Source organism: Stylophora pistillata, chromosome 5 (assembly GCF_964205215.1).
Source record: "Stylophora pistillata chromosome 5, jaStyPist1.2, whole genome shotgun sequence".
In the NCBI taxonomy this organism is placed as follows: Eukaryota; Metazoa; Cnidaria; class Anthozoa; order Scleractinia; family Pocilloporidae; genus Stylophora; species Stylophora pistillata.
The window spans coordinates 7743678-7766204 of record NC_142523.1 but is presented as its reverse complement, the minus strand read 5'-3'; the positions used below and the strand labels follow the sequence as shown (position 1 = coordinate 7766204).

At 37.8% G+C, this 22527-nt stretch overlaps 2 protein-coding genes and 1 long non-coding RNA gene across 8 annotated transcripts in view; 1 reads left to right on the top strand and 2 right to left on the bottom strand.

Moving 5' to 3' along the window:
* Positions 1-392: 392 nt before the first annotated feature.
* Positions 393-9792, bottom strand: LOC111340997 (uncharacterized). Of its 2 annotated transcripts, XM_088759779.1 has the most exons (8): positions 8986-9124; positions 6051-6141; positions 4901-5139; positions 4417-4534; positions 4001-4292; positions 3280-3319; positions 2836-2923; positions 393-2209 (listed from the first exon to the last, which is right to left on the bottom strand). In XM_088759779.1, the coding sequence occupies exons 2-8, from the start codon at positions 6121-6123 to the stop codon at positions 1185-1187; spliced, it is 1875 nt and encodes a 624-aa protein (XP_088615905.1). In that variant the 5' UTR covers positions 6124-6141; positions 8986-9124; the 3' UTR covers positions 393-1184. The 2 variants fall into 2 exon arrangements, with proteins under 2 accessions (XP_088615905.1, XP_022803660.1); XM_022947925.2 differs by lacking the exon at positions 6051-6141 and having other exon boundaries at positions 8986-9792.
* Positions 9793-9806: 14 nt separating this feature from the next.
* The window catches only part of LOC111341000 (uncharacterized), a 26764-nt gene continuing 14043 nt past the window's right edge, over positions 9807-22527 (top strand). For 2 of the 4 annotated variants that reach the window (XR_016001090.1, XR_016001088.1), the window contains exons 1-2: positions 10099-10755; positions 10836-11019. This is a non-coding gene — a long non-coding RNA (uncharacterized LOC111341000). The other 2 variants (XR_016001089.1, XR_016001091.1) reach the window with 2 other exon arrangements.
* LOC111340998 (uncharacterized) overlaps positions 16681-22527 on the bottom strand; it is a 7394-nt gene continuing 1547 nt past the window's right edge. Inside the window, exons 3-7 of one of the 2 annotated variants that reach the window (XM_022947926.2) lie at positions 22353-22476; positions 19548-19639; positions 18614-18759; positions 18343-18449; positions 16681-17933 (exon numbers count right to left, since the gene is read on the bottom strand). In XM_022947926.2, the coding sequence (XP_022803661.1) occupies positions 17113-17933; positions 18343-18449; positions 18614-18759; positions 19548-19639; positions 22353-22476 (1290 nt within the window). In that variant the 3' untranslated portion in view covers positions 16681-17112. The remainder of the gene's footprint in view (positions 17934-18342; positions 18450-18613; positions 18760-19547; positions 19640-22352; positions 22477-22527) is intronic. The other variant, XM_022947927.2, reaches the window with a different exon arrangement.

Sequence of the window (22527 nt, the reverse complement as noted above, 5' to 3'; positions counted from 1 at the left end):
TGTCAAGACGTCAGTCACCATGCAGGCCACAACCGAAAACAGTCTTTCTCTGGACTAGTCAACCAGACGATTAGACAATATCATCAAGTTTAACTATAAATAATAGTTTTTTTTTTAATAAGAAAGTTTTTGTTATTATCTCTTGTTTATGAAATTTCTATTTGATGAATAGAGAAGCCTTGACTGTCTTCTGTTCTGTTGTAAAACACGCAGGAAGCAGCTAGAGCACGAATGAAGTGTAGGGTGAAACACGAGACAAGAACGAGTGTTTCTCCTCACTTCTTCTTCACTCAAAGGGCAGCCTGTGTAATTTCTGAGGATTGTATTGCTGCAATGACCAGAGCTGCTGTTTTGGTTTCAACTACACAACGATCATATGAGTTTAACAACGATTTTTCAGCTGACAGTTCCCTTTATTGCATAACTTCAATATGAAGTGTGCGAACATTATGATTAAATTGCTACACTTTGTAATGAGATAAATGCGATCTTAAAATTCCGAGCTGATAAAAAGGTTTTGATTGGGGTAGTTACAGTAAGGATTTCGCTCCAACTTACTTTAACTGGATAAGGATAGGCACGATTTCTTATTTACGAAATTATTGGGTAACGCTCGATGATAAATTTCGAATTCACTCAACGAGAAAACGTAACTGAGGTATACAGATTGACCGTCACTGATGACATAGTTTTCTTTACTGCTCCACCGACAAGAAAAAAATTGACTTCACATGACAATTACATCTAAAACATCTTTCAAATGGCTTGACAATAAGAATCAAGATGGGACCCACTTTGGTTATGAAACTGTCAGGGACTTCATAAACAGTCCTTTTCAGTACATCTTTACTAAGACAATGGCAGTGTAATTAAATTCTTGACCTGAATTGTCTGGTCATATTTCTATCATTAGGTCGAGTAAGATCAAACGCGCAATTTTAAAATTGCTAGACGTTCTGAGTTGGGAATTCAATGGCATCAATTGATTCCGCTCTTTTATTGGTTTCGAAAAACCTCGCTCCATCTTCTCGACCAATCGGATTCAAGAGTTGAACCAATAACGGCTCTGTTTGTAGTTTGCGTGTCCAAGGCTTTGGACGGTAACCTTGTTTGGGTGTTGAATTTTCAATTGCATATTACGATGATTTTGTTCTGTTCAGATTGGTCGTTATAATTACAGCTTCTTAAAACTTTGTTGTGCCATAAACTGCATCGTCAGTATGGCCATTTCGTTCAGATTCTTCCTCCTCATCCTGTTCTAAAACACTAGAGACTTGTGAGTGCATCGTTTCATAATCTTCAAGTTCATACAGAGCTGGTGGTGGAAGATATTTTTCTAAAGTGTAGGTGTACGGTTTCTTATCCGAGGACATGGAACCGTATTTACTGGGCCTTGCAACACGATCAAGGTGATGTTTACCCAAACTATCGTCATGACCATCCCTGGACATGGAGCCATATTCACTGGCTCTCGAAGAACGATCAAAGTAACGTTTACTTAAAACACGACCACTTCGGGACGTCGTACCATTTTTAGCAGGCGTCGCTGAATGATTACGGTAATGTTCATCGCTACCACCTTCACGAGACGTGGTACCATTTTGACTGGGTTTCGCTGAACGATTCAAACTACGTCTATCCAAGCCGTAATGCTCTGGTCCAGGATCATATACGTCATCGTTTCGATGTCCTTTTGCCACCGCAACTTTAAGCTCTTCCACACAATTGTACACAAGTTGATTTATACCAACTGGACCGCTGTTTTTGTCCCTGAGAACGGGGTCCAAGTCAGGGTCCTTATAGTCAGGGTCCCTATAGTCAGGATCCTTATAGTCAGGGTCCCTATAGTCAGGGTCCTTATAATCTGGGTCCTTGTAGTCGTACTCAGGACCTTGTTCAAGCCCCGAGTTTGGATCTCTGTTGCTTCTCTTCTTAGCCTTAAGGTTCTCTACACAATTGTACACGAGTTGATTTAGTCTAACAGGACCACTGTGACCTCCCCTGAGATTATTGTCCAAATCAGGGTCCTTGTAGACGGCATCTTTGGCATCTAAAGTGGGGACTGATACCTTGTTACCTCCATGGCCATGCATATTGTGTTGAACAGGCGTGCTCGAGGAAGCATATGCACGTTTTCCACCAAAGTCACCCTTAGTTGCATGTGGAGCATTATCAGGATTCGGTGATTTATAGTTTGATGAATAAATTGCTAAACATTGAATGTTTGAAAGAAGTAGAGATAGAAATGTTAGATCTTTATAACAAAGGAAGCACCTCACGCAATCTTAGGTAATCTTAGCACTTACCACGGTGCCATATGATCAAAATAGTAACACTTCACATAATTTTTGATGAATGTATTTCATTGCTCTAAACTTTACGAATGTCGGCTCGTTCATTATTTTTTCATTTAAAACATGAGTTGGTTAAAAATTATCCATTAAGCTACTTCGTTTCCTTTTTAATTTGACTACCACTTTCGATTTAAACGTTGCTGTTGTAACTTTCATTTTTGGTATTGAAGTTATTTCGTGAATGAGTCGGCTTCCTGTTAAAACATAAAAAAGCGTACGTTTCATAGACGGTGCGGTGCTGAATCAGTAGGGAGAATAACAAGAAAATGTGGTTTTATCTACTGAGTTGATAATGTAAATTAGCTTTAGAAATTCTCCATGGTGGCCTATTACATATTGAAACTCTGGTGATGAATCCAAATTATCTTGTTAAAAAGCCGTTGGTCACTTTCGTCATCGTAAATTTCGTTGCGTCACCTTTGAATGTATATTATTTCGGTTGTAATCATATGCTGTTTTGTAGTCATAGTTATCTACTTACGAGGCCCTCTTATTCCGAGCGCCGTGTATCTGTTTTCATCATCAGCTTCGTATGCGGAACTGGCTCGATGCCTTGCTGCTTCCGCGTCCTAAGATGCATGCAGCGAAAAAGATTAGACAATTCTGACTACTTTATTTCTTGTTTCGTTAAGCCTGCAAATCAAGGATGTTGATTTCACTCTAAGTCTGTTCGAACGACACAAAAGAACAGTATCGACTGTAGATCATTTGATATCATCCTTTAAGTCATGGAAGGTCCTAATCGTTTGCTGTTCAGAATAACGATCCGCTTAAAGGGTAAACGATCTCAAGCTACACTGGGATAAGTTTGCTCTAAGGGTTAAACTTAACGAGAACCTCGTTTTGACTTTTTTGCGGGAGTCCTTCTTCCCTTTGGTTAGAAGACAAAATGAATATCCCTCGTACAGGTAGTAAAATAACTTACTTCTTTCTTTCCATTTTTCGGTCTCAACTGAGGCTTCTTTCTGTAGAAATAAGACGTCTTAATTAAGAAAAGGAGATCTAAAAGGCTTCCCCTTTAAAACTTAATTTCATACAATGACTTTGTGGCTCTTAAGAACAAAATTATTTACTCAATAAGCGTAGTTGAAATATAAGGGTTCGCCTTACATTTTCGGATTAGCCAAAAAATTGTAGGATGCGGAATGCAAAGTTGGTACATAGGTTTTTTAAGTCGAAGCTCGACCCCAGAATACATTGTCGTCAATGAAGGATTTTTATATGAGGTCGTACTCTTGTAAAGGTAACTTAGTGCATCCTCATGAGATCCATCAAATATTAGATGATACCTGGAACTTTGTACCAATGTCTATCGATGCATCTAAAACTCTTCAACAACAATTGTTTAAAAATCTCATGTTTCAGTGGAATTCGACGTGAGTAAAGAAATTCAACATGGTACATGTACCTCAAGGATTCGTCCCATTGCAAGCTCGCTTCCTGGCAGGTCGTCCCTATCTGGACAAGTTCTGCCCATCAAATATAACAGTTTCGCCTTAACTTATACCAGGAAACAATTCTGAGATTTAGGAGTGAACTGATAAAGACGGATGCGAATTGTTAAGGGAAGAATCTGCAATGGGGTGAAACTTTCATACACCTTTATAAGACAAATCATATACAATTGTCGTTAATTCATCGCTTACTTGAAATGACGGGATCCAAGATAAGAGAAACCAATCACAATCGTAAGTAAGAGAATCGACGCAATGAATGCTGCTATGAGCCCCACTGAGGGTCGACCATGTGTATACCGCTCCCGATCTCTCTTCGGTGGACCCTCGGGATCCGTCGATCGACCTCCAGTGACGTTTGATAACTGAGTGACTGTAAAAACTATTGTTTGCTGTGGTGGCTGTGGATTCATAGTGATGGACGGCGGTTTAGTTGCGGGTGAAGGTGGAAGAGTAGGCGGAAGAGTAGGCGGAGTGCCGTTACCTGAATTTTTTTCAACAAGAAACAAATATTTAGCATGAAAAAGCTGTAATTACCAACGGAAAAAAAAGTTTTGGTAAAAGTTGAAAAGTAAATGCAAGTTGAAAAAGATTCTGCTGAGCCTTACAATTGATAATTCCTTCGTACTTGAACAGCAACGACTGCTTTAGTTTGTTGCACAGGATACCCAGCCTGATTATCTTCCCCTTGAACTCAGCAGTATTGAATACGCCATTGCCACCAACCTGTGGTATGAACAGGAAAACACTTTACGTCATTGCGGTCTGTAGTTATGGTAGATTTTATAAAGGTGTTCTTGAAAGAAGGTCTGAGGTATAGGCAACTTCAGCGAAAGTCATCCTATGAAACAAGTAGAAAGTTGTTTCTGATAATGTTGTTAGTCTATCTCATGGAAATGTATTGGTCAGTTTCAATTTGATGATCTTAGCTGTTGAATTCAGGAAGGAAGTTGGTATCTATAGTCATTTTTGATTGGTTATTTTCGGTGTAAAGGTAGATATGGCGTTTGACTCAGGTGATCTCTTACTTTTGCGCTTTCGTCAGGATACCTATACCTATCTGTTAATGTATGACTTCTTATTTAGTCTCACCGAAAGAAAGAATGGATTATCAGTAAAATCCGTTCCATAATGGACTTCAAACGGGGACTTGTTACTAAATGGCGCTTCAGGAACATAGCAACCAAGAGACCAGGAATTTACGGTGTCTACTTTGCAGCTCCGCAAAGAATTTGACAAAGTCAATCTTCTACTGTCAGTGTCATTAACCATTCTTAACGGACTGTTCACTGTTTCACCGTCAAAAGTGACAAACGGGGGCTGGCGAAATCCTTTAGAATTAAGAAAAAAAAAATCATTAATCGATTGCTTGAACTAAGGTGTCGATGAAATAGAGAATTAGGATTCTTTGCCGAGGATTTCTGCAATATGTTAAGGGCCGTTCCTTTGGGGCTATCAAATACGTCATTATAAAAAGAAGAGGTGGCTATGAGATCCCCTTATTTCCGGCATCATGCGATACAGAAAAGTAATTAATTCTAATGCATTTGTATGGTGTTTGAGGTACTCAGCTTTCCTCCAACTTTTATCTCAACGAAGCCTACCTCAAGTTCAGAAAAGGATAACTGTTCAGGTTGAGTTTCAGATGCCATTTAGGAAACCACCATTCTTTAAACGGTGGATTTCAAAATTCCTTTTAGAAATGTTATAATCAAGCTATACAAGCTTATCTCTGGACGTACATGCCTTTGTAACTGGATTTCAAAATGTTTTTCCCAACAGTTGCCACTGGGAAACACGAATTTCCAACTGCTTAAGAGCACAATGTACAATAACCACAAGTGGCCGGAATCTCATGAATGACTTATTGTCTTTGCTGATGATTTCTGTAAGTGTACAGTTGTCCACACAGTGACTTAATCTTAAGGCCTTACAATAGAGAACGACCTAACATGGAACGACCATGTAACTGAGATAACCAAAAAGGCTAGCAAGAGACTCTACTTCCTAACTCAGTTAAAGAGAGCGGGAGTCCCGAAAAAAGATCTAGCACTGTTCTACGTATCGTGCGTGAGATCTGTTATTGATTATGCAGCACCTGTCTTTTTTGACGGTCTTCCCCAGTACTTAAAGAAAGAGCTGGTACGACTCGAAGAAAAAAGCAATATCAATAATAACCTCAGAAAAGTGCAACTCGGCAATAGAGGTGGGATAAAAACCACTTTGGAGCATTATTACGTACTATGTAGCAGGCTTTTTGATACATTGTCAGTGATCCAAACCATAAATTGAAGGCGCTCCTTCCACCAGACCATGGCAACTCACGCTGTAACCTAAGAAGACAGCGGCTTTTTAATATGCCAAAGCTTTGCACGAACAGAACAAGTAATACGTTTATATATGCGATGTCGAAACAGTCTGGGCTGTAGTTTTATCCCACTTATATTCATGCTTTATATTTTAACACATTTATATGAATATGTTATATAGAATTTTTAGTATTATCTTAAAAATCAGTTTTCGATTTATTATCTAAGATTCATTTGTAATTTTCAAGCATTGTAAAGTTTTTGTAAATAATTTCGTAATTTAGCCTTTGGCTGCGATGGAGTTTTAATAATCTATCTATCTATCTTAATCTTCAGTGCAAGTTTGTGAATGAACGACACTCATTAGCAAAGGTAAAAAATTCAGTGTTTATATTGTGATTAGGCAAAGCCCTAGCGAGGCCATTTTAGTAAAATAAAAACACCAAGTTAAAACAGATAAGACATGTATAGTTGTTTTTTGATCAGTTTTGGGCCTTGTGCCCTACTTCTTCACAAATGCATACTGTCTTAAATTTTACGTTTTGAAGTTATTTTCTGTGTAAAAATTTTGCTTTTAACTTCATTTCACTTGCTCAAAATTGCAGCCGTGTAGAGGCTTCATCTGATTTTGACTTACAAAAGAGATACAAGCTGATTTTTTAAAATTGTGTGATCCTCTAGCTCAAAATTGCAGCCGTGTAGAGGCTTCATCTGATTTTGACTTACAAAAGAGATACAAGCTGATTTTTTAATTTGTGTGATCCTCTACTCCAACAAGTTTTTTAACTTACCCTTACCAAGTTTTGACGCAATGATCAAAAAGGAAGAGTCCAATTTTTACTGGAAGCTCACTGATATTGTAGAATTCCTGCAGAATTAGGCTAGTTTTTTTCATTTATATGTTATTAGATATGCTCTGAATATGCGATCAATCCAGGTGCCTTGTAATGAGAAATGCCGGATATTCTAGAACTACAAAGCAGTGACAATCTCTGAATCTCTCTCGAGCTCAAGTGGAGTGTATTGGATGACCTCAGTGATGCATCACGATCTTCAGTTGTTGATCAGTGCATGCAGATCTGTTTACGGGGCTCATCAATAGAACGTCACTAATTTATACGATAGTAGAGCGGGAAGGTCGGGGTTCGAGAAGGATGTTTGTAAAATATGGAAATAATTAGCGGTTTATGTTGTGTAGGGTTAATTGCAAAAAAAAAAACGAAAAAATACACGGTGCTTCAATAAAGTATTTAAAGAATTAAAGGAATTAAAAGTAGAGAGCAATCTGTTCTGACTTGTGACAAATTGACGAAAATGCTACGACTGATTTAGTGACTGCGAAATTGTTCAGATTCGAGTTGAGGAAAAACGAATTTTGCTTTCATTGAGTTCGCAATATGATCATGTAGAGAAACCGACGGTAAAATTGCGGTAATGTATGACGGAGATCCAGAGGTAATAGATTTTTTTCTGAGTAACCACCAGGTTTGATATATGAATTCACAAAGGCTGGAGTTGTGCGTGCAAAATTTTGATTTAAAGTACGGCGGCTATCCTGGGAAGATCCAAGGTCGAGTTGGGAGCTTGGTTCGAGTTATTGGGAGATGACTGTACATACAGAAGAGATCATATGCGATAATGGTCCATGTAATTAAACTGCTCAAGAACAAGAAACGTATTTATGGCTTATTTCCAACGTTCGTAAAATTATTTCAAGAACAAGAGTTTACCCTTAGAGAATGAATTAAACAAGAATATCCAGAGAAGTCATGACGGCATGACTTTACTTTGGACCTTTCAAGGAGGAAATCTATTTTAGTTTGAAAGTGTAATTGTTGGGATTTTTTTTATAAATATTTTCGGGTGTAATTTCATGTATTGCCTTTGAGAAACTAATTCAAATTTAACTTTTTCGAGAGCAACTTTTGCGATCCTGTAATATTTCTCACTCATTTTTCAGGGTCCATCTCGAATCAATTATAATCTTCTAGCAATTTACGGTCGAGCTCAGAGACGCGAAGCTCCCCTCTCTCTTTAATTCCATGTCATTTAAGAGTGAAAATTACTTTCCCCTAGCGTTGATGTTACCAACTTCTAACCTTAGTTTTTTAATCTAGTCAAAAGTTCTCACAAGAAGCTAGTTCCTGTAATATCCTAATTAAACAAGTTCTCCCCCATTTGGCAATATTCAACATTTAAGAGTTTTATGACGCTCGGGCATACTCAGAGCAAGGAAATCCGATTTTAGAATTTTCTGTTCGCAGACCACTATTTTACCAAAGAAGATATTGATTTGCTGCAAAAGACTCGTACATTCATTGGACGTGGCAGATAGATGAAGAAAATTTTAAAAATGAAATTGTTTCAACTGTATATCAGTAGTAAATTTTTAAAGAGAGGAAGGTTGGAACCTGTCGAAATCCGTTTGACTTGGCCATAAATTTCATTCAATTAAATAGACCCCTTTAAACGGAAAATCTAAGGTTCAAAAGCGAAAAGCCGCCAAAGGTGAAGATCCAAATAAGAGGGCATGTGAATAGACAAGCGAATAACAAAATCTAAAAAAAGCCTTTTTTTCGTCTCGTTTAAAACGGGAAAATGAATATCCAAAAAGGGAAAACGAAAACCAAAGTGGATCTTAAGACCGAAAATCGGATGATTGCTATTGGAAACAGCGAAAAATAATTCGAAAAATGACCTTCATATGACAAATTATAGTAAAAAAGGTGTTCTCCTTCTTGGTACATGGACCAAAGTCAGGTCATGAACGTTCAGTTCTTATAAAGGGATGGTCGAATTCGCGCTGCGTAAAGATAATCGAATTAATTTGCTTCATTAACGAACTGATCTTGCAGCAAGATTACTCACCAAATGATCTTCGGACTTGACTGTTGCCCATGCATTCGTATTTCCCGTTATGGAACATGAACGTCGCTCTATCACGCGGGCATACACAGGCGCATGGATCGAGAGAAGGCATCTTCACATCGGCGCGGAATCGATGACAATTTACTATGTTTGTACTGCCACACTGCGATGGAGGAATGACAAACGCATCTCCAGCGTCTAACCACGCATCTTCGCCTTCCGGACGTATCCTGAAAACCTTAAACTTTTCCGACATCACAGTAAGGCTCAAATAAATCACAATCGTCATAATGAATTCGATCCGAAATATTTCCATTTTGCGCAACATGCTTTTCGCCTTAACCTGTTCTCTCTGTTAGAGAGAAAACTAGTCTTTGCTTTTGCTTACACCGTGAGTGTGAAGAGAAGATTCTCACGAAATTATGTGCGGAGCGAGCTCTAAATCAATTACGTCGTGTTATTTATGTCGCTCGTGTCGCTTCGAGAATTAACGAGTTATGTTTATAGCATCGTCGTATACACATTATCATAGAATAACATAGTGATCACATCTGCTTGGTTACTAGCTAATATAGATAGTAAACACAAACTCTCATCTCCATTTTCGGTAAATAGTACTTCAAGCTCTTGTACTACCGAGTGTTGTTCCTTATATTGACAGCTTTCAGTCAATGACGGCCAATATTTCGATTGCTATCTCTTCGCTTTTATCTTTGTAAAAGTGAAAACACTCTTAGGAAAAATGCTTGACCACGTAATTCCTGCGGTCACGGATAAATAGGTTGTTTTCGTGGCACCAAGCTGCAGATTTTCTCAGAAACGGTAAACAAAAACCATGAGATTTTTACACGAAGAAGTCCTACGAAAAACAAGCTTGTAAGAACCTCACGTACTCCAAATAGCGAATGGTGTGACGTCAAAGGTCGAGGAATTTTCAAAAATAGGCGAGCCAATCACAACTGAGTTGTTCCAAAAATTTCACATTTGCTTTGCGCGCTGAAAAAAGAAAGCTAAATACAACAACGGGGACGATGAAAGATGTAAATTGGAAGAAACATCCTTGGCGTTTCCGTTTCTTCAAAACAACAGCACTTTGCTAAATATAAGGTGCGGGTCACGGGTTACTCTTCTAGTTTCCTTTTTCTTTTTGTTTTCTTTCCTTTTTTTTAATGATCTTTTCGCTGATGGTTTAGAGCAGACATGTTCATGAGTGACTCTAAACGAAGGAGGAAACGAAGCCGCCATTCATGATTTGTGTTTGCTTTCCATAAAATAATTGGAATGATAACGTTTGACTATGCTAAAATATATTAAATTAACCAAATATTAAGCGTCTAAATTGAAGCCTGTATGCAAACGATATCAGTAACTTCATTTCATTATATAACGATAAATGACAACCATCACATAATGGATTAATGTAACTCGCAGGCTAAGTTGTGGAAATTTAGAAATAGGACCCACACTGAAAAAAATTGAGCTTGAGTCTTATATCTGCAAAACATTTATTGAAGAAAAGTACACGGACAAAGTTTAATCTACCCCTAAGAAAAACATTTTAGAGACTTTTCCAACATCCTAGTGTAAATTTAATTTCTCAGTGTTGAAATGCTCCGTAACAGATCGCCCTTAAACATGTCTAGAACATAGTTCTAAAGTGTGTATCAATACTTGCTTCACGTGACTTCAGGCATGATCAGAACGCACTCATCAAAAAAATTGGCAGCTTTTCCATGAGAGAAATACCTCGATGAGACAAATCACTAAAAAGTATGATGATTTTAGTTTTTACTTCTCTTTTATTCTAAAGAAACTTGGTGAAAAGCTTGTTTTTTGTTTTGTTACTGCAGAACGTCTCCATTGGTTACCTGTACACAGCTTTTGTTGATAGAAGCAATTTTACATACAGCGGCGTACGAAAAGGCAAGTAGTCGCACGGTTGTATCACGATGAGTGCGGTAACGAAAGATCCCTGATTAAAGCGAATGCACAGTGCAAACATGTTCGTGAGCGAAGAAAACGAAGCTGCCAGACGTAAGTAGTGTTGGCTTTTCGTCCGATAAAGTGCCGGATTTGAGTTTATAATGACTTTAACAAACCAATTGTATAACGCGTTAAAGGAAATCAAAGTGATATTTTGAATTAATTCACACACTCAAAGAAAAGCTGAATAAAAGCAATATCTACAACATTATGTTATTAATTAACAATAAATGGCAGTCATCATATGCAAGATTAATGTGACTGAATTGTAGAAATTGTGAAATACGACTAACATTGGAAACCAATAAGCACAAGTACTATTCGGGCAAATACCTTATTGAAGAATAGTAAACGGACCAAGTAGATTGACCCAATATCTTCTTTAATCCTGGAAGGAAATTCAAAGACTGTTCCAACATCCTGCTGGCGCAAATCAAATTTTTCACTGTAAGAATGCTCTTGACAGATACTACACATGACTGCTGAGCATGATTAGAATCTGTGCTCATCAAAAAATTGGTGGCTTTTCCATGGTAGAAATAACTCAATGAAGCATATCACCTCTCTTAGTTTAAAATTGGGAGATATGAATTATTTCTGAAACACTCTTTAGAAAACGGACAGAATTTTAATTTATCCTTTTCGATAGACTTTCAAAGAATGGCTCAACAGACCAACGGGAATTTTTATTTTCAAAGTAAACATACTCACAGCAGATCTTACTTGTCTAAGTCTGGTACATTACATAATACTGTAGTGTGTCTCAATACAACAAATTATTTCGAGTATGATCTTCCAGAAACACGCGTACGTCTATAGACAAAATGGCGGCCTCATCCTTATGATAGGAACACATCGATGAGGCAAATGACCAAAAGATATGACATCCAATGCTTTTACTTTTCCACTTTTTCTATGATGAAAGATAGCTTTCTTCCTTCCTGCGCAAAGCCGAGTGTGTCAATTCAAAATGCAGGATGCGATAAATTAGTCAAAAACGTGTTCTAGTTTTTCCTGTGGAATGTTATCGATGGAACAATTATGTAACAGTACCATACCAAGAGTAGAGCAATAACCGGTATATCACGATAAGCATGAATAAGAAAATAACGGCAACTAGAGTCTTGATCAGGCATAATCGTGAGCGTCTCTGAGCGAGGGAAAGAAGCTGCCAGTGCTGAACAGTGTTGGCTTCGCGCCTAATCGGTCATATTAAGTAATTCGACTTTAATAATGACTTTGATAAACCAGTTATGCATCGCATTAAACCAAGGCAGCGCTATTTCAATTAAAAACTGTGTACAAACAATGGTGTTAACTTTATGTCATTAAATGATGGTAAATGAAAACCGTAAAAGGACTAATGTAACTCGATAAGCTAAATTGCAGAACCACATTGAAAACAGTTAGGCCAGACTCATGTTCACGGAAAAATTTACGAGTACAGTAAAAACAAACTAGGTTAGGCTAACGGAGAGCTAATCCTCTAAACTTCAGCTTTAAAATCTCTTTACGGTGGCCAATTTACATTACAAACTCAGTTGATAAAATCAAATTATCTTGTAATACCCCCGCACCGACGCAGCTTCACAGCTCCGATAGAAGCGAGCTTGTCCCCTTTATTCATTTGAAGGTTAGACTGATATTCAATTCATCGTTTGAAAGACATCTAAATAGTTTTCCAACATCCCGGCGTAAATTGAATGTTCTCCATCATGAAAGTTCATTAAAAAGATCGCCGTAATATGTTTCGTGTTGTATTGAAGCGTGCATCAATACCAGCAAGATTTCAAGTATGATTAGCGCGTGATCATCGACGACGAAATGGCGGTTTAATCTTTTGTGAAGGGATAAAACAGGTGAATTAAAACACAAACTGGTATCACGATCCATTGTTCTTTTTGCCAAATAAGTTCGGCATTTCGCTCCGCTACTAAAGGGATTCAAGGGCGTAAACAAGTAAGAACTCGTTATAGTAATCTCGAAGATCTTAACTGCACGGAGTTTCAAGTATTTGCTGCTCCCAAACGAGAATAAGTAAGCTCCCGTTTTTTGATTCACCATCAATTAACTTGACCTCATACCAAGACGGGGGCTGTCCGACTTTGTAGGCTAGCTCTAAACCAAGTCAGAGCAATTGATGAAGGGCTCACGCTCACAATGCCAGCCTTAGAAACTCTCCTCGTGGCCAATTTATGTTATCGACTCAGTTGATAAAGCCAAATCGTCCTGAGATACTTCCAATAGCACCACAGTTTCTTTAAAAACTTACTCCTTTATTCATTTCTAGTTACATACAGAATTCCTGCTTCACAACAACTGTTTCTTGATACTTAAGTTTCTTATCACCACACGGTATACTTGCATCATCAGCGTTCAAGAAAGAATTAAAATTGTCTTAATGTGTACCAAAAAGAGGTAAGGGCCAAGTACAGACCCTTGAAGGACACCAAAGGTTGTAAAAGTCCTTTTAGATAGGATAACACGAGAGCCAATTGTATTTTATTACCAACTTTGTCAAACGTATTGTTGAGATCAGTAAAATCGTAACAAGAAAAGAGGTGGGTGGCTATATTAGTCTGCATAACATTTACAACATCAAGAAATTTATGGTGAGAAGAATGCGCTTTTCGAAAACCATATTGTGATGTAGCCAGGAACTTACCTGTTGCCATGAATAACTACTTTCTTTTGCAAAGTAGTTTCTTGAAAATGATTTAAGAATTCGAGAACAACTGAGAAGACAGGTAAGTCATCTACCTTGATAATTGGAATAATATTTGCCATTTTGTTCTTTGAAGGATAAATACCAGATGACACTGATAAATTTAGCATTTCTTTCTAAACCACTGCTAAAGGTACTTGACAATCAATTTAATAACTGGGTAGGGTGATTATATGATTATAAGTCGTGTGATTTGCACGTAAGCGCACAAAGATTTCAAGATCTATCTCCTCACGAGTAACTGCCGATTGATGCCTATGAATAAAATAATAGTTTTGACTTGGATTCGGCAAGTTGGCCAGAAGGAAGTAAATTGCTGATAGAGGATATTGGATAACTTATCCTGTGAATAAAGGCTGATAGTTTCTAAAGAAACTGTTTGGCGCTTTGTCGGTCGGGGTAACGAAATAATTTGAATATATCAACAAAGTTGAAATGGTAACTTTGTTGATATAATTCAAATTATCCTGTGAATTTCCTTCCTGGAGAGCTGCTCCGGTTATCTTCGATTTGCCAATAACACACACAAAACTTACTTTTTATTCTTCTTTAATATGACCTTAAAATTGTATTGTCTTCGAGATGAAAAGCCTGGACTTTTACTTAAAGTCACCTGAAATAATAGAAGCCAAAGTTTCCTATATAGAGAGTTTTTATTAATAACCCGCCTCAAACAAATAGTGCGTGACCAAACAAGCTCTGCTTCTTGCCAATTACAATGGAGTATGATATCAATCTGACACCTTTAAGTGACAAACAGGAAGAACTTATTGCGCAAACTCATAGCGTGACATATCCCCTTTAAGGTAGATATCCTCTTCTTTTATTTAGACCTTGTATTTATGTTTCCATAGCCGAATAACCAGTCCTTTGACCTAATGGGTACTCAAGATTCCCTGAAACATTCACTGTTTTGAGAAAAATTATCTCCTATAATTTAACAGTATTTTCGTTGGAGCAGTTATATTAATTATATTCATCGTCTTATTAACCTTGACAACGTAGAAAGAAAACAACAAATAATTGATGCCATTACATTTGTAAGGCACCTGGGAAATCCAATAAACTCTTAAAAGGTCGTCCCGAAAATGCTCCATATAAAATCATGCAAAGTCGAACAATTCTATTTTTTTCAGTGACTATTCACTGATTTTAACCATGGTCTTGTTACTTACAAGAGAGCTTGCAAATTAACTTTCAATAAAGAAAAATGAGGAAGATGATAAAACAAGGAAACATTGTTCCGACTCCAGTATCACAGTCAACATCGAATATGACGGACAGCCGTAAGAGTTAATATATGTTATTAAACGTTTCGTTGTGTAGTATCGCTGAGTATTTTTACGAGTTGTGCCGTATTTTAGCAAGCCCGCATTGCGAGTCAAAATACAAACAACGAGTAAAAATACTCAACGATACTACACAACAAAACGTTCAACATGAGATTTATTATCCAACACGCCAATTTGTTATTTCAGTGCGGGCGAATTTCGTGGATATTTCTGGAGTGCAAATATTGTGTGATATTTGTACTCGTCTCGAGAGTTAGTTGTACTCTAAGAAGCACAGTTGGGTAATAATATCAGATAATATAGTAGCATTAAAAATGACATTCAAATTGTGGGAGGAAGTGTTAGATTAGAGAAGATCAAGGCTAAAGACACTCTTCAATATGTTACGTTTCCCAAAGGAAGCATATTTTTGAATAGTTTCGTTAATATAATGTTGAAGTACGCAGTCCATTTTGCAGTCTGAAGACAATACCGCAAATAACATTTTCCTTATCAAAAAAAAAGCATTCCGCACAATCCAGAAATTGATAAGCTTTGGTAGAAGTTTCTTTTCAAATGATTTGAAAACTCAATGTTTCGAGTAAGAAGAAATTTAAATAAAAGTTATCACTTTGCTGAGAAGTAATCTTGGTCGTTGAAAAATCTGATTTAATGTACTATATCGAGATTCATCGGTTTGACGAGCTTCAGATGCATGCCGGAGAGGATCCACCTTGATGATTGTGACTGAGTGAGCCATTGAATTTGAGCGAACCCTTGTCCTTAAGTTCATTTTGCGCAGGTAGACAGCCGAATTCTTCACCCAGCACTGCTCATGGTGGAACTGATTTTGTTCAGTTTTGATTGCAAAAAGTTTCAACGAAATAATTTTTAAATAAATTACAGATGGCGAAGTATTTTGAAAAGTTCACGGAGGGGGGAAAGGGGTCATCGTACCCTTAGCTGCGCGTATGCTCCTTCTCAATTTCTAAGAATGACCTTAAAGTGGGGTTCTCTCGCAGAGGCAAACTTTGAAATCTCAAGTGTCCAGAGCATCCGATTTGTGAAATATCATAAGTACGTATCTGTCCAAAAGAAGTCTAACGACGTTCTACATCACAAAGAGCATTCCTGAAAAGTGGTTTATGATAGCTAATCATCAGACTTAATATAATGCCCGGTGAGTTTTATGCTTGCATTCGATAATTTCCGGGCCAGAAGACTCTACAACCTTATTTCGCCGCTCATAAACATCAGTGCAGGTTCCTTTGCGGAGGAAAGACCTTAGAACAAATATTGATCTATTGAATTTATTGTAAGTTTTTAAACTTGCGAAGAACCCCTTAAAACTTCCTGTCGCTTCAAGGGCCCTTGTGAGTTGGAAGTTACCCTTTGGAAATTTGTGTGGACTGCGCAGTGCATTTAGTGGAACCGTCCCCTTCTAAACCAGGGAAACAATTGCGAATCATATCAAAAATTTCTCATTCTGTTGAGAATAATGCAGTACCTGGCACAAGCCGGATTTTAACTAAATCAGTTAATTTCATCCAAAATTCAGCAGGAGAAATCAGTGGAAATTAGGAATATGACGCAAATGTAATATAGTCTCGTACGTAGACCTCCCACGGCCAAGGGGTTGTGACATTACACGTGATATTCCATGCACTTCCTTAGTCCACTATTCCATAAAAAGATAATGATCAATTCACACAGTACTTACAAACAGATTTTTTTATTCTACGTAACCTTCTGTCTTTGTATCCAAATTATTTACACTTAAATATCATATCCATGACTAACGTTTACCATGTATAAACGGTGATTCACAAAACATTTTCATATTCAAGCAAAGCTTGCTTACTATCCACAATTTTTTTTTTTATTCTTAAAATATTTTTCATTTATTCAACTTACGTTAGAAGTTCTATCCAGCTTTATTTCGATTGTCCCAACAAACAGGGGAATATTTGAGAAATAAGCAACTGAACACCAACGACAAGTGTAAGCCATTATCAGAGTTTGTGTCCCTCTGTGAATGGAAAAGTTTACTATTTCTTTCTTTACTTTTGCTTTGAAGGGGCAGGCCAGCTTACGTACTCAGATGAGCAAGAGCTCTTCCTTTTCCCAGACAGCATCTTTTCAGTCTTTCTACAGTTCTATCGGTTCCTCATACTCCCAAGAAGAGTCCAGCGAAGCATTTCTTGGTTCCTTTGTTTCTTCCAGTTTTGGTTCCTCGAGGACATTATAAATAGGGTCCTTTAATCTGCTAGACTCCTTTTTGTCTCCATGTTCAATGTCACTCGGTAAAGGTTCCCCCAAAATGTTGTACAATGGATGCTTACCAATTTCCTTGCTTTTAGGATCACAACTGTCGTCTTGTTGGCAGGTCACTGTATCCAGGGGCTCTATGATGTTATAAAGTCGTTGTCCGACGCTTATGGGAGCCTGCACTTTGATTTCTTCTTTATTGGGGCCGTCTGATGCGTTTGTGTTATCCATGGGCTCAATGAGGTTGTACACACGTTGCTCCACACTTGGGGGTGCCTGGTTCTCTTGGTTTCCTTCCTTAGCACCATCTCCGTTAAGGTCTTCCGCGGTCTTTAAATCAATGCCTTCAATAATGTTGTACACACGCTGTTCCACGCTAACCGGAGATTGTGCTTGACTTATTTCATTGGAACAATGTTCATACGTCCCGATTGGCGTGCTTGTATCAACGCTAACTGGAGGCTGTGCTTGACTTACTTCATTGGAACAATATTCATACGTCCCGACTGGTGCGCTTGTATCTAAGGCCTCAACTAGATTATACACACGTTGTTCCATACTTAAAGGTCTCTCGTTTCTGGGGCTCTGTGTCATGGCTGGGTCTTGGTACTCATCCACGGTACTATAAATCGGGTCTTCTCCCCCAAGGGTACTTATTCCCCCCAAGGTGCTGGGTATATGATAGGTCGAGGCGTAGGTAGCTACAAAGAGAAAAGAAAAAACTGTAAACCCCTCTTTTCAGTATTTTTCTTCCTTCTTAAGCGTGTTTTTGAAAATCGATCGTCCGGGGGAGTTATAAAATACTGATGTACCAGATCTAGAGTTTTCATGATAAAAGCACTTGATTTAATCCCTCCGGAGTTTGTCGTTACTGTACACATCTCCTGGAGATCAACTAAAGTACTCTATCTTTTATCAAAATATTAATGATTAAAATGAAAGCTTTACTGTCTCAACTGTACGCATGGGGTCGGTCAACATCTTGAAACTTTGATTGGACAGTTACGTGTGGTTACAACACTAACCACCCTCCCCTCCCACATTGCGGCATGATGGTGATCAAAAGCAACACGTGAATACGCACGATTCTATTCAGCAGTTTATACTTACTGGTTGTACAATGGCTCAATGAAGCGTAACCTGGATCCTTTTCACTTCGCTCGGAGTCTGGGTTCGAGTGGGAGCTATGCTCTTCAGCGTCCCAATAAGGGTTATCTCTACAAGAATAGTTCACGAAAAAAAAAAAAACGAAAAAAAATACCGGTGAGATCTAAGTGGTCTCTTTTAATCAACTTTTTCTAGTTCTATTTTTGGGCTGAAGTTCAAATCTAATTTTTCGTTGTTTGTATGGAAACATTTCACACTTTACTGTTTAACTTACCGTGCACAGTTTCGTCGATAAACGAAAACTCCCACGATGACAAAAAGGGCACTTAGTGAGAGGGTCAGTCCGACAATAAGAAAAACAGATAGATTGTCCAGGCCTCCGGTCTGTTTATCAGCGGAAGAGTTTGGAGGTAAGAAAATCTGGAGAAGAGAAAACGTTTCGTAACATCAACGCAATTAAAGATTCAATGTTGAAGAAAAAAGGATTACAAAAACGAAATTTGAGGATTCGGTGACGGAATATGTATTAAGATAACTTGTAGAATGAAATTAGTTCAGAACTTGTCAACAATTAATAAGTTTCACGAAAGGTTTTTTTGAGACGTTTGGAGAACAGCTCAGCCTTTTTCCTGCAGCAGAGGAAATTCAAATGTCGTTCTTGTGACGTAGGACTAAGCCTCAAACGCTTGGAAACAAAGCAATTCAGTTTATGGAACTTTTTGTTGATAAAAAACGATGCAAATGTAAATCTACTGGTTTCTCTGAAGTGGTACTGTATACGGGTATTTTTTCCTTTTAATCTTTGAAGACAAAGTATACCCTGAGAAGCTTCATTTTTCTCTACTTTGCCAGCGACGAAGTTAGCGTCCTTTTTTTTTTTTTCCATTGGAGTCAGTCTCTAGTGACACCAAAACTATGAAATTTCCCTACTAATTTCCCAGTTTAGCTACACACCATCTCTTTTCTCTATAATAGCCTTCAGGGTTCTCAGCTGTTAAGTGTGCGGCATATAAATAAGGTGCGTATGATTCATGCAAAATGTTCTGTACGATGGAAAATGTTCTGTACGATGGCAATTTAGGGGATAAAAGAACAAACACCAAGAAGGCCAATTTTTTGCGACATGTTTTCAACGCTGAATAACCAGACCGGTTTGAAAAGAAAATGCTTGACTTTAAAATCGTTTCCTACTCTGTGGCAGGAGATACCTGAGTCTGAGATGTAGCAATTGATGGAACTACCTCTGTGTTTATTGCTGTGTCGACTACTGTAGGAAAGGGAGTCGTCGGGACCACTGGACCTGAGATAGAAATGTTATCACGTTTTATTAGTATGGTACACTCTCTTGTTGGCCAAAGGATGCAAACGTCATGAGTGCATCACGTTGAGATATTGATTTGATCTCTAAGGAACAATTTAGAGAGAACTCGAATTTTAGCAGCAAACAACAAAAAGTAAACTTATTTCTCTCAGCTGTTTATTCACTGAAGTGGCCATACTATATCATCTTTTTTTCATTATTTTTGAAGTTTTAGCAATTTTTTTACGAAGTTCACGAAAGGATTATTGGAAATGTGCGAAAAGTGTGGATGAATCTTCCCCGTTTTCAGTTTACGTGAGAACCTTGTAATGTTAAGGTATATCTGGCATGAACAAACACAAGTCGCATTTAATGCGTAAGCCCACATGAACAAAATTGGCAACACAAGGAAGGTTCTTTCCAGGCACCCTCAGAATTATCGAAACCGAGATGAACATGTAGTTAGGAATACCATTCTTTTAAAGCCTACGTGGAGGATTTTGAAATGGCATCTATATTTGCTTCATTTTCAGTTGCTCCAAACAGAACCCTTATTCATAAAAAAGGTTTGCTTATTAGTTGATGCTCCAAGCTGTCAATCAACAAATGGCCCGCACCTTTACTGGGCAAACACCTTAACGGAATTCATTCTTGTTCTGTTTGTTTCAATAAAAGCGGCTATGGAACTATTGTCCATAGCCATATTGCTCCAATTTAAGTTTGTTATTTTTTGGTGCACAGTAAACAGAGCCCAGGCAAGAGCAGCATTTGGAGATTTGTTTTGGGCAGAGAGAGAAAGGCATAAATGTGAAAAGTTTCTCGCGTACGAGTGAATAAGGGCATTGCGTTATTCTCCAATAATTACCCTACAGGGTTAGATCGCATCAACAACAGTGTCCCAAATATTGCAATATGCTTCACAATCTTTAGCTTGTATGCTTTGTTTAGCCATTGTGGGTCTCAAGGGAATTCCCTGCTTTATCTTTTGTAAATGATGCGTAGATATGCACGTGAATGAGAGCAAATTTAAAAGAAACGCCTCTCGCTTTCTCTCTCGCTGAGTATTATCACATAACCTGTAATGAGCAAACAAAACATACAAGCTAAAGGGGTCTATCACAGTTGGCGGAAGTTTTGTCTAGCTTGCGTAGGATTGTCGAGACGGTGATATCAACATGTACATCGTATTGCAGCTGCACTTACACAGCCTACGCGTTCAAAAACTGAAAGATATTTTGAAAATAACTCGGTAGTTCTCGGTCTGTTGCTAAGGTAAGATATTTGTTGTGCGTTGCTCTCAACCTATAAAAGACCTAACTGATTTATAAATACCGTATTTACTTAAAGAGCACCGCCCTCGAATATCTGATATTACAGGAATGTGGAGCTTTTATCGGAATTATCAAGTTTCGTGCGTAACTCCTAACGCATTGACGAATGGTTTTGTATTCTGAAATGATTTCTAGATTGTTGTTGTTGTTTTTTCGTTATCAGTTTTTCTTCTTCATCTTAAAGTCTTGTTTCTGTGTTTAAAAAAAACAATGAGGCAGAAAAAATTGCAAAAGAACTTGTTGTTATGAACAGGACCTCACTGACAAGTTAATTGAAAATTCTTTTCAGCACCGCGGCGGTCCTAGTAAATATCGTGATAAAATATTGGACCACGCTTTCATGAACAAAAAATCGTTATTTGTCACTGAGGAACTAGAAGACAAATAAATTGTCATAATCGATGGTAAAAGTTATTCCGTAATGTAAACTGATCCCTTTAGAAAACACATCACACAATTCGAGAAGTATTCTGAAGTTCCGGAACGATTATTTTATCATGGATTCATCTGCACGTGTTCAAATAGAAAAACGAGTCGCATAACAATATCAAAATGACCTAGATTCGTGACGATTTTAGGATAATCGGCTCTATTGTGAACCTATTCTAGGTTCACGGAGGTCTAGTGGTTTCTGTTCTGGATTTTATATTGTTCGCGGCCATGTGCTTTCAGTTAATGCGTCATTATTCCAGCCGAAGAAAACATGCTGGAAATCAAGTACAGTGCAATTAGAAGCGTCCTGAATCTTGAAGCTTTGGAAATTTTCCGCGTGAGCTTTTTTTAAATTTTCCAAAACAGTTCAAGTGAACCCCTATGGCTGGATCAACTCAAGAGAAATGCAATTAAATGTCTCGAGAATCTTGAGTAGGAAAATCTTATTGGTACTTAACTTCTTGGGTAATTAATTTCGCGGGGTTTTATTTTCGCGATTTCATTAGGGAATATGAAAAAAATCATTAAATTTTGTCTTTCACGCGTTCTCAGCATTATTGCATTTTTCAAAGAGTTTACTTTTGACGACTGCATTCAAAGATATTCTGAGGAATTTGTGCGAATCTGACGATTCAGATGTAACTGCTAGAATTTCCACTCCAAAATGCAAAATCTTTCCATAGTAACGTTATTTCACAACAACAACAATATAAAAGTTACTGGTAAGACCAGTCACTAAATTGTGTATTTGTGGATACATACCCTGTATATGTTGTTGTTAGTACATGTTGATCATTTTTTTGTGATTGAAATTTCGCGAGAGTCATTATTCGCGGGTCTTTATTTCGCTTTTTTTTTTTTACAAGCGCGAAAAACACGAAATTAAAAAAAACCCGAGAAATTAAGCACCATTTAGGTATAAATAAATATCAAATCTGATAGCAACTCACATGATGTGCCTCCTTCTAATTTGAACAGCAGGCAACTTTTCGTGGTTGAGCCATCAGAATCTTTACATTCTAATTCAAGTGTCACAATTTTACCTTCCACAACGCTTCTCGAAGGGTATTCCACCTAATTGAAATAAATGACATACATTCGCTTGATAGGTTTCCCGGGAAGATT

Coding starts and splice junctions, on each gene's coding strand:
- LOC111340997 (XM_022947925.2), bottom strand. CDS start 9,313: ATGTTGCGCAAAATGGAAATATTTCGGATCGAATTCATTATGACGATT. Junction 4,293..4,416: donor GTACGAAGGAATTATCAATT/GTAAGGCTCAGC, acceptor AAAAAAATTCAG/GTAACGGCACTCCGCCTACT. Junction 2,210..2,835: donor GCTCGGAATAAGAGGGCCTC/GTAAGTAGATAA, acceptor TTCAATGTTTAG/CAATTTATTCATCAAACTAT.